The 12,197-nt window shown below is 43.1% G+C and overlaps 1 protein-coding gene across 2 annotated transcripts in view; it reads right to left on the bottom strand.

Annotated features, from left to right (window-relative positions):
* orc5 (origin recognition complex, subunit 5) overlaps positions 1-10,633 on the bottom strand; it is a 140,041-nt gene extending 129,408 nt beyond the window's left edge. Inside the window, exons 1-2 of one of the 2 annotated variants that reach the window (XM_072471311.1) lie at positions 10,465-10,633; positions 7,078-7,217 (exon numbers count right to left, since the gene is read on the bottom strand). In XM_072471311.1, the coding sequence (XP_072327412.1) occupies positions 7,078-7,188 (111 nt within the window). In that variant the 5' untranslated portion in view covers positions 7,189-7,217; positions 10,465-10,633. Of the gene's footprint in view, positions 1-7,077; positions 7,218-10,373 lie in introns of both variants that reach the window. The other variant, XM_072471310.1, reaches the window with a different exon arrangement.
* Between the last annotated feature and the right edge of the window lie 1,564 nt (positions 10,634-12,197).

Raw genomic sequence — 12,197 nt, 5'->3', positions numbered from 1 at the left:
GGTAAAATCAAACACTAGTGTTTTGTGCTTAAACAAAGGCGATTACAATGGGATGAGAGAAGAACTAGCTAAGGTAGACTGGGAGCAAAGACTTCACGGTGAAGCAGTTGAGGAACAGTGGAGAACCTTCTGAGCGATCTTTCACAGTGTTCAGGAAAGGTTCATACCGACAAAAAAGAAAGACGGTAGAAAGGGGAAAAATCGACCGTGGATATCTAAGGAGGTGAGGGAGAGTATCAAATTGAAGGAAAAAACATACAAAGTGGCAAAAATTAGTGGGAGACTAGAGGACTGGGAAGTCTTTAGGGGACAACAGAAAGCTACTAAAAAAGCCATAAAGAAGAGTACGGTAGACTATGAAAGTAAACTGGCTCAGAACATGAAAGCAGATAGTAAAAGCTTCTACAAATATATAAGACAAAAAAGAGTGGCTAAGGTAAATATTGGTCTTTTGGAATATGAGAAGGGAGATTTAATAATAGGAGACGGGGAAATGGCTGAGGAGCTGCACAGGTTTTTTGGGTCAGTCTTCACAGTGGAGGACACAAATAACATGCCAGTGACTGATGGAAATAAAGATATGATAGGTGAAGACCTTGAGATGATTGTAATCACTAAGGAGGCAGTATTGGGCAAGCTAACGGGGCTAAAGGTAGACAAGTCTCCTGGCCCTGATGGGATGCATCCCAGAGTGTTAAAAGAGATGGCTAGGGAAATTGTAAACGCACTAGTGATAATTTATCAAAATTCACTAGACTCTGGGGTGGTCCCAGAGGATTGGAAAGTAGCAAATGTGACACCACTGTTTAAAAAAGGTCGGCAGAAAGCAGGTAATTATAGGCCGGTAAGCTTAACTTCGGTTGTAGGGAAAATGCTGGAATCTATCATTAAGGAGGAAATAGTGGGGCACCTGGAGGGAAATTGTCCCATTGGGCAGACGCAGCATGGGTTCACAAAGGGTAGGTCGTGTCTGACTAATTTGGTAGAATTTTTTGAGGACGTTACCAGTGCAGTAGATAACGGGGAGCCAATGGATGTGGTATATCTGGATTTCCAGAAAGCTTTTGACAAGGTGCCACACAAAAGGTTGCTGCATAAACTAAAGATGCATGGCATTGAGGGCAAAGTGGTAGCATGGGTAGAGAATTGGTTAACTAACAGAAAGCAGAGAGTGGGGTTAAATGGGTGTTTCTCTGGTTGGTAACCTGTAACTAGTGGGGTCCCTCAAGGATCAGTGTTGGGCCCGCAGTTCACAATTTACATAGACGATTTGGAGTTGGGGACCAAGTGCAATGTGGCAAAGTTTGCAGACGACACTAAGATGAGTGGTAAAGCAAAAAGTGCAGAGGATACCGGAAGTCTGCAGAAGGATTTGGATAGGTTAGGTGAATGGGCTAGGGTCTGGCAGATGGAATTCAATGTTGCCAAGTGCGAGGCTATCCATTTTGGGAGGAATAACAGCAGAATGGATTATTATTTAAACGGTAAGATGTTAAAACATGCTGCTATGCAGAGGGGCCTGGTGTGCTGGTGCACGAGTCGCAAAAAGTTGGTGTGCAGGTGCAACAGGTGATTAAGAAGGCTAATCGAGTTTTGTCTTTCATTGCTAGAGGGATGGAGTTCAAGACTAGTGAGGTTATGCTGCAATTGTATAGGGTGTTGGTGAGGCCGCATCTGGAGTAGTGTGTTCAGTTTTGGTCTCCTTACCTGAGAAAGGACATATTGGCACTGGAGGGAGTGCAGAGGGGATTCACTAGGTTGATCCCAGAGTTATGGGGATTAGATTATGACGAGAGGTTGAGTAGACTGGGACTGTACTCATTGGAGTTTAGAAGGATGCGGGGGGATCTTATTGAGACATATAAAATTATGAAGGGAATAGATAGGATAGATGCAGGCAGGTTGTTTCCACTGGTCGGGGAAAGCAGAACTAGGGGGCATAGCCTCAAAATAAGGGGAGGTAGATTTAGGACGGAGTGTAGGAGGAACTTCTTCACCCAAAGGGTTGTGAATCTCTGGAATTCCTTGCCCAGTGAAGCAGTTGAGGCTCCTTCTTTAAACGTTTTTAAGAAAAAGATAGATGCCTTTCTAAAGAATAAAGGGATTCGGGGATATGGTGTACGGGCCGGAGAGTGGAGCGGAGTCCACAAAGATCAGCCATGATCTCATTAAATGGCGGAGCAGGCTCGAGGGGCCAGATGGCCTACTCCTGTTCCTAGTTCTTATGTTCTTATACTAATTTTAGTAACTCCCTGCTTGCCTCCCTCCACAACCTCACCACACTTCAGCTTATTTTAGATGGGGACATGAACTGTGTTTTGGACCCTAGATTGGATCGTTCCAAACCTAAATCTCTTGTTCCATCTAGGATGGCCAAAGGCGGGGAGATCCTTAGTGCTCTTTGCACCCGAACGATATAGCCTTTGATTTTTTTTTTTTCCCCCACATGTCCACCATGCATTTTTTAAATTTTGGATAGGTCCTCCTCCCTTCGGTGCTGGTGGTGGAGTAGTCAGCAATTGTTATTAAGGACCATGCCCCGTACTTTATTGATTTATTGCGAGTCTGGCCCCAACCAACGTCCACCCTGGAGGTTAGATACTACATTGTTGGCTGATAAAAAGTTGTGAGCGTGTCCATTTCCATAGATGACTACATAAAATATAACAGGTCTGGTTCAATCACACCTTCCAAGCTGTGGGAGGCTCTAAGGCAGGGGGGGGGACTCAAACGGCAAACGACCTCCCAGGAGATCACACAGATGGCTCAATTTGGCCGGCAACCTGGTTTCCACCCCTGCCCAGGTCAATGCAACTTTTAAATCCTTTTACGTGATCTTTATAGATCGGAATTCCCTGCAGATTATTCGGTCATGTCCAATCTTCTGGACAGTCTACCAATGGTTGAGGGGGACTTGGGCTCCCCATTATGCCTCAACAAGATTCTAAAATGTTTTGGGCCGATGCAGTCTGGCAAGGCCCCTGGTCCGGATGGTTTTCCGATTGAATTTTACAAGCAGCTCCCGGAGCAGCTTGTACCTTTATTATTGGACATGTTCAATGATTTCCCTATCCCGTGTGTCGTTGCCTCCGACTCTCACTCTATTATCCTGTTTTAGAGGGGCATAGACCCGACAATGTGGTTCATACCATCCTATCTCACTATTGAACCGGGAGTTGATAGTAGCTCTTGATGCTGAAAGGACATTTGAACCAGAGGTGATACTATCTCTTAATGCTGAATGGACATTTGAAGCGGAGGTGATAGTATCTCTTGATGCTGAAAGGGCATTTGAACCGGAGGAGATAACTCTTTATGCTGAAAGGCCATTTGACAGAGTGGAGTGGGAGTATTTATTTGAGATTCTTGGGAGGTTTGGATTTGCTTTCTGGATGGGCAGCCCTGCTTAGTGCCCCTATCCAAGGGAAAATAATCAGTTCAAAGCATTCATGTGAACACTGGCAGTAGGGGCATTATATAATGGGTGGATTCACCCATTATATAATGCCCCTACTGCCAGTGTTCACATGAATGCTTTGAACTGATTATTTTCCCTTGGATAGGGGCACTAAGCAGGGCTGCCCATTTTCTCCACTCATTTGCCCTGGCAAAGGAGCCACTCTCTCTAGAGTTAAGGTCCTCTAGTCAATGGAGGGGTATTAGACATGATGGGGTGGAGCATCGGGTGTCTCTCCATGGTGATGACCTACTTCTTTATAGTACAGACCCAGCCCCCTCCATCAACGGCATAATCAAGTTGTTTAACACCTTTGGCTCCTTCTCTGGGTATAAATTGAATTTGGACAAGAGAGTGAATGTTTCCCAGTTAACGGCCCTGGGAGGTGAACTCAATTGCGACGTTACCTTTTTGTCTTTCTTTCTAATACAAGCTTTCGCTGTCATGGGGTCCAGGTGTTCCTCAACTGGGTCTCACCTCATAAGTTGAGTTGAGTTACACAAGTCTGATAAATAGTGTAAAAAGAGATTTGCAGAGGTGGAACAATCTTCCTATCCTTCGCAGGTAGGATTCAAACTATTAAAATGGTGCTCCACATTCTTCCAAAATCCTTTTTTATCAAGGTTAACAAATTGATATCCTCTTTTATTTGGCCGGGTAAGAATCCCAGAATCCAAACCTTTCTGCAAAAAGGGGGCTTGGCCCTCCCCAATTTTATTACTGGGCTGCTAACATTCAAAATTTGTTGTGGATCAGTGATCCCAATTCTATTTGGCAGTCAAATGGAGGCTCACTCCTGTGCTATTTCTACTCTTCTTGCCATAGTCACTGCACCATTGCTCTTTCCCCCCGTTAGACTTTCCTCAAACCCAGTGGTGGTCGCCTCGCTTATTTGGAAACAGTTTGACTACATTTTAAGCTCCTTTCCCTGTCTTCACTAGCTTCTATTTGAAACAATCACCTCCGGTTTGGACCCAGGAAGAGTCTGGAGGGTTTTATGGACTGGTTTGTGGAGAGATCTGCTTGTTTTTAAAGGAGTTAACTGATAAATTCCAGCCCTTCGGTTTTTTTTCCTGCCTTTCGGTTTTGTTCAAGTTCGCGACTTCTCAAAACCAAGGCTTTTCCTTCCTTTTGCACTATCTTCTTCCTTGATGAAGAGAATTCCGGCTCGGCCTAGCAGGGGATCTATTTCGGACCTATATTGCCATATTCTTTCATCAGATTCTGTTCAGTTAAGCGGTGCGAGGGCCAAAAAGGAAAGTGAATTGGACCCTATTCATACTGTGAGCTTGGAGTGAGGCCCTTCAAAGGGTCAACTCCACATCCTCACGTGCTCGGTTGAGCCTTATTCAGTTTAAGGTGTTACACAGGACGCACTTGACCAGGGCAAGGATAAGTCGGCTTTCCCCAAATGTTGATGATCGGTGTGATTGCTGTTTTCTTGGCCCGCTAGCCACACGCATATGTTCTGATCCTGGACCAACTTTTGTTGCCTTCTGGGCTTCATTCTTTAATACCATGTCGCAGATACTCCATGTGAATTTATACCTATGTCCGCTGGTGGCATATTTGGGGCGTCGGATTTGCCGGTGATTCAGTCTGGGGTAGAAGCCTTTGCCTCGCTGATAGCCCAGAGGTAAATATTGCATGGTTGGGCGTCTCCCACTCTGTCCAGTACCTCTGCTTGGTTGGGTGTCTTAATGTCATTCCTACACTTGGAGAAAGTCAAATTCAAATTCACCATCAGGGGATCGATGGAGAGGATCTACCCAACCATTTATTTCCTTTTTCAAGGATTTAGTCACCGTCAATTGTTTTGTTTTTTTTACTTTGAAAGGCTTTGAGTTTTATTTCAGTCTGTAGTGTACAAGGCACCAATGGTCAATACTATCAATGCATGATTAGACTTCCACTTTTGAGGATGAAATTTTTTGGCAGTGACATTATTTACTCCTGTAGTTGCTTCTCAAAATATTGTTGTAGAATAATTTCCACTTCCTTCTCAAGAGTAATCCTTCACTTGGAGGTTGGTTCCATTTTCCGCCCCTCGGATCATTGCGGAGAGAAAGTGGTTTGATGATGTTCTGAACCGACACAAAATCTTCTTGTTCATGTGCATAGCCTTTCCAATTTCATAACCAACATCCAAGGAAGGTTGGGTGACTTCTGCCACTATTACATCAGCCTCCTCCAGCCACTTCAAATCCCGATCATGGATATATTTATCTTCACCCTTCGCTCCATCCTCACCTTTCACAGTTAAATCCGGACAGCCGATGTGCTCTTTAAAAAATGTTCCAAATTTCTTCAAGTAGTCGATAATCCGGGAGTAAATGTGGACATCCTGTCTCCCCCCCTGATACTCCCACAGAAATAAATGGCCAGTTTCATCCCGCCCGCCCCGCTATCCCCCCGCCCCGCTAGCCCCCTGCTATCCCCCCGCCCCGCTATCCCCCCGCGAGCGCACCACCCAAACCCCGGCCCGCTGTGTCACCGTCAATTGTTAGGGGGTATAGGCTAGTTTTAGTACTCAAGCTAATTAATTATGTCGTTTTTTGTTTTTGCTTGTGCTATTTATTTGCATTTTTTGTTCTGGTTTGTGTTGATTATGAAAAAAATTCTAAAAAACAGACTTACATTTTTTTTAAAAACTTCTATATGCCAGCAAACAAGACTATTACCAAGATCGGTGAAAATAAACACCCTCGTAAAGACGACTAACCACGAGAAGATGTAGTTCATCGTGGTTCCATCACATTGGCCGGATGGCACAAAAATAAAACTGATGGTAATATTCAAGCGCAGAGCTCAATCACAAAGAGAAACTTCAGAAGCCAGTGTCACCAGTGTTCAGGAGATGAAGCTGCTTCCAAAAAATGGTTCACAGAAGTGTGGAATTTGAAACCAGGAAGAATACACAAAGAAAATATCTGGGACAAGTTCAAATCCCATTTTGTTAGTGACATATCCCATCTTGTGAAATCAACTTGCAGGTATTCTCGGCGGTTTGAGAGTGCTGTTCAGCTTTTTGGATACTTATATAAATAACCCTCAAGGGCAGTAATCAAAAGGATGTTTGAAGATGAAAAAACATTGAGTAACTGCAGAAATATGTATGTAAATGGGTCACAGATGTGTGGAATTACCTTGATCACAACATCATCAAAATATAATTTCCAAAACGTGGAACATCAAACACTGAACAGTTCTGAGGGTGATTACTTGTTGAACGATGAGTGAAGTTACCGGAGAGAACAATGATCATGATGATGAAGGTGAGGAAGATCCATGTTATGCAACCAGGCTATTGGGACAAATTGCTTGGTAATTCAGATAGTTGAACAGAGTGATTTTGAAGGGTTTCAATGAGAAGTGTTGTAGATAATTCATTGCAGTTTATAATATCGTGTTTGTATGAAATGTTTATAGTTTGTAATGTTATAAATGTTCAGCGAATTAGTGTTGTTCGTTTTTACTTTATTCCATTGCAACAGTCTTTGTGACCAAATCACACAAGCATGCCAGCCCTACAAAAATATTATCTCTAATTGGCAACCTCATGATTATTGGTCTAAAAATTTGCTTTAAAAGTTCAACAAATTATTTAAAATAAAAATTACCTCTCCTAGTATTGATAGCAGAGTAAAAACCTGAGTTTCCCGACAAATCAGTTTCTCTTTCAGGCAAAGAATTTTGTCTTCTGGATATTTGCAGTAATCAGGGATAGACATCTTTACACACCATCTGCAACAAAGATCTCCTGCAGGCCAAAAAATAAAAGCCAAGAGTGAAACCTGATTATCTTATGATACATATTTTGTATATCAACTAACTTTATCAATGAATAATCTTTTGAAAACAGTGATATTGTGTTCACTTACACAACATATATTACAAATAATTTCTCAATTATAGGAAATAGGCCTACCACATTTGGAAGAATTGGATAATGGAGCCCCCATTATCTAGCATTATGGAAGGCTTCCCTTATTGGATATAAAAATGATGTTGCAAGACAGGGCAGGAATAATTGACACTGCAAATTTTGGTCTCATACATATGGTACAGAAGTACCTCAAGGACTGAAAGGAAGACAAACATATTACCAATTACATAAATACACGTGACTCTTTCTAGAGCGATGATGCCCAGTCAGGAGATAGGTGTCTGCGAATGTAAGTGAGAACATCGATATTGTTAAATTAATCATGCTGCCTAGTTTCATATGGCATCATTTAATTTCTAGATTTTGGGGAGATCTGCAGTCCAGTTACTCTCTGCTGCATAATTACAACTATTTGCATTCATAGATTACCTTGAACATAGGAAAACAACCCAGAGAAGCATAATCAGTAAAAATAAATCAATACTCTGTCAATATGGAGAGCTGCATGAAAGGTAATGTGGAAGGTTTAAGATGTACCCCAAAAAGAGGGCTGAGGTGAAAGGAGGGATTTTCAGAGCTTGGAACTGAAGGCCAAATAGTTTGGCTGAGGGAAGAGACTGCACAAGAGTCCGTAGTGGGAAGAACACATAAGGTGGAGCAAGGGCATTAAGGGATTCAAACACAAAAGATGAGAATTTTAAATTGGAAGCACTGGGAGCCAATTTAAGTCAGCCATAGGTGATTGGGGCACAGCAGTGATTGGGAAATGAACTGCAGAATTTGGGATGAGCTGATGTTTATGGAGGGTACAGGGCAAAGGCACAGGTAACATCTTAATAGTCAAACCTGAAAGCATGCACCTTACAAGTGCAAGTAGTTTACCTTTGTGTTAGAGAGGATATAGGATCAAAAGCTTAGCCAAACTCACGCTTCAACAATATACAATTACTGGGGAGTACGATGGAATTGGTGTCAAGTGTATAAAGTTTGTGGAAGAAATTGAAGACAGTGGTCTCCCCCATGTTTAACTGGAAGAAACTGTAGAGGAACTGGATATCAGATAAGTAATCTGACAACACAGTAGCAGTGGATAGGTCAAAAAAACAGAGGTATACTGATTTGTTATGCTCTAGGTGTGGCATAAGCGGCTTCCTTGTGGTGCACTTGACAAAGGAAGGTTCAGACGTGGAGATAACTTCAACACGTTTATTAAACTATTTACAATTCTATTACTCAGGTTTGACACTACTGCTAATCCTACTATAGCTACCCAGACTGACTAACCAGTTGCTGCAATCCACATGGTGGGAGTGATATTGAATCAACACGGTGTCTCTACGCACTGTCTCCACTGGAAAGAGGCAGATCATGTGTGTGGTGTCCTTTATATATGGGTTGGCGTAATGCCCTCCTGTGGTCGTGTCACCTCTTGTGTGTATCGTGAACGTCCATTGGTCGTGACCTATCTAACTGATCTATTGGTTGAGTGTGCGTGGTGTCTCTGGTGCTCCCTCTATTGTCTAGCTAGCCTACATGTATTTACATTAACCCCCCCGTGTACCCACAGTGTTGCACATCACCACATATACAGCTGGGTGTCATCAGAATACATGAGACACTTGACATTACTTCATTTGAGGTGACCGAGGCGCAGGATGTGGATAACAGAGATCCAGGGATAATTACTGGGGGAACACATGCAAAACTAGTGGAACAATTAAGTTAGGAATCATTTTTTCTAACAATATAGTAAATTTGAAACAGATGCAACTGTTGGCTACCTGGTTCTGTGATTGAACAGGTAGGTCATGTTTATGTCACAGGGCACGGTGTGTTTCTGCAACATGGTTATTCAAGAGCAGAATTCAGAACACGAGTAGGCAACTGGCATGTGTCAGTGCCTTGGGCATGTAACTAGCCAGGCATCAAGAATGGTAAATATACAACATTTTATTTAACTATCTTATCTGCCAAAATTTCCATTATAATTTAAACCATAACATGGCTCATCATCTGTGGAAGTGGGGTTGGTGGATCAAATTACTATTTTCATTCAAGCAATATAATAGGGGCTGGTTTAGCACAGTGGGCTAATGCAGAACAAGGCAGCAGCGCGGGTTCAATTCCCATACCAGCCTCCCCGATTCACAGTAATTTCATTGAAGCCTACTTGTGACAATAAGCGATTATTGTTATAGATGCCAGAAAACTTAAATAAAAACAGAAAATGGTGGTAATATTCAGCAGGTCTGACTATCTGTGGAGAAAGAAAAAGAGTTAACATTTCAGGGCTGTGAGCTCTCATGAGGATAGAAAAGTTTGAAATGTAATGAGTTTTGGGCAAGCGAAAAGTGGGACGGTCTGTGGTCGGGTGGAGGGCAAGAGACACAATGAGGGGAGGTGGAATAGTAAGCAATGAACAAGGTAGAGGAGACAAATGGAAATTCCGTTAGGGAGAAAGACAAAACATCTTCAAGATGGGCATTCCTGGAAGAACACAAAGTTTTCTCAATTCTGATGAAAGATCACAAGTCCAAAAATGTCAGCAGTTTATCCCTCCACAAATCCTGCACGCCTGCTGAGCATTTCCAACGTTTTCGGTTTTTTAATATGTCCATGCATCGAAATCACTATTCGAGACACCCAGAGTCTATTCCCAGAAACAAGATGCGTGCAAACTGAAATTAAGTTTTGTTTGCGAACCCACGTTTTGCTGAAAGCGTCCTTTAAAAGGTCGAACAGGTGACAGGAAACAAATCGGTGATGCCTGCCCCATCAATCGAGGTTTTACTTTCCCGTTTACCTCACTTGCACAAGGCATCTTTAGTTCAAATGTCATCTTATAAAAAACGCACCTCGCACTCTTAAAACCAAGCCACAGCTGAATCATTCGCGCGCTTTTTAAACCTTAAAAAAACTGTCCCCTATCCCCGAACTCGGTCGCCCGGATTCAATCAGTGGATGAAACAAAAACTTCGCTTCAGTTTGCACACATTTTTGTTTTGGGGATTTGTTCCTGAAACCACATGCCTTCTGTCCCTCGCTCACTAGGGGGAAAGCAGTCAAACATCCGGCTGGCTCAATGGCGCCGGCTTCGCGGCCCTACTCCCATTGTTTTTACCGTTGATCTCTCCCAGGCCGCCAGGCTCCGTTCTCCCTTTCCAGTCCGCCGGGCACCGTTAACGCGTTCACCCTTTCCGGTCCGCACACCCGCCATTCGCTCGCTCACTCGCTCGCGCGCCAAATCCTCCCTCGGTGAACGTCAACCCCGCGGCGGGGCGCGGTGCACGGCGGGAGCTGTAGTTCCCAGGTTGAAGAACTGGTCCTGAGGGGGACACAACACACCCGCACAGAAAAAAAAAGAGCAGAAACAAGAAAATGCTGGAAATATTCGGCAGGTCTGGCAGCATCTGTGGAGAGAGGAGCAGAGTTAATGTTTCAAGTCAATGACCTTTCATCAGAGCTGGGAAAAGTTGGAAATGTAAAAGGTTTTCAGCGAGGTGTGGGTTTGAGAAGAGGGATAAAAGGAAGGTTTGTGATGGGGGAAGGCAAGAGAGATTAAATGACAGAAGAACTACAACTCTATATATATATATATATATGTATATACACATGACTTCCTTGAGACAATCTTTAGAAATGTCCAAATTAATCAGTTTTAAATACATCCCACTGATGTTTGATTTTTCCAACGATGTGTACTTTAAAAAACCCCGTGTTTTAATGTTATTCTTCCTTTTATTATGCTTTTTAGGCAGTTCCATGGGGTCAAGGATCACTTGCTTCCATTCCAGTTTGATGAGTTCTGAAATGGCTGCTAAGTCCACTGTATGATCTGCAAACTCTTGACACATATGGGGCAGGTTGTGGAGGATCAGGTAGATAGATTGTTGGGAGGTTTGTGCGCCTCGATGTTGCCTATGTTTGTTCCCAAAAAAGTCTCTCAATGAGCTCGGTGCCTTCCTGAATGAATGTTCTCCATTTTGGTCGGTCACAACCCAGGGACTCCCATATGTTGACAGGGATGTTCAGCCTCTTTAGGGCTGCTTTGAGGGCATCCCTAAAATGTTTCTGTTGTCCTGAGAGACTCCTATCACTAGCGGGTTCCGAGTAGAGTAGTGCCTCAGGAGTCTGGTGTCAGACATATGAAAGACATGTCCTGCCCAACTCAGATGGTTATGAATGATTGGTGCCTCGATACTGGACATGTTGGCTTGGGAGAGGATGCTGCAGTCGGACCTTTCATATCATTGGATTTGGAGGATATTGTAAAGGCACCATGGGTAGTACTTCTTCAGTGTCTCCTGTGGTGGTTTCCAGAGCAGTGTGAGGGTCACTGCTGTCTGGTAAACCATGACCTTGGTCACATGTTTTCGATCCTGGTTCTCAAAATATCTTTTCCTCAGTTGAAATATTGGAGGCGATGATACATTTCATCGACTATGTCTGCATTTGTCAAGAAGAAACTCCCAAGATATGTAAAATGATCCACATTTTCCAGGATCTCACTGTTGATCTTAATCTTATGCTATGGGAGCTGGATGGAAGGAGACCTTAGTTTTCTGGGTGTTGAGTGTTAGAATATTTAGTGTGAAAATGTTAGAGTTACAATTTCAGTCAGTTGCAGCATTTTTGCTCATTAGAATTTTCCTTAGCTACATCCAACCTTTGGTTCAGCATCATCAATTAGCACTACATACATCATCCAACTTTACATTATCCCGACATTGCATCAGCACTGGATGTGTCTGCAGTGTAATAATACAAGACCAAGGCCAGAATTTTCCAGCCGTTCGCTGGCAGTAGGATTTTTTGGTCGGCGGCTTAAATGGGAATTCTCATTGACAGTGGCAG

This window comes from Scyliorhinus torazame, chromosome 13 (genome assembly GCF_047496885.1).
Source record: "Scyliorhinus torazame isolate Kashiwa2021f chromosome 13, sScyTor2.1, whole genome shotgun sequence".
Lineage (NCBI taxonomy): Eukaryota > Metazoa > Chordata > Chondrichthyes > Carcharhiniformes > Scyliorhinidae > Scyliorhinus > Scyliorhinus torazame.
Note: the sequence above shows the minus strand (reverse complement) of the source record. Positions and strands in the feature narration are given on the sequence as shown.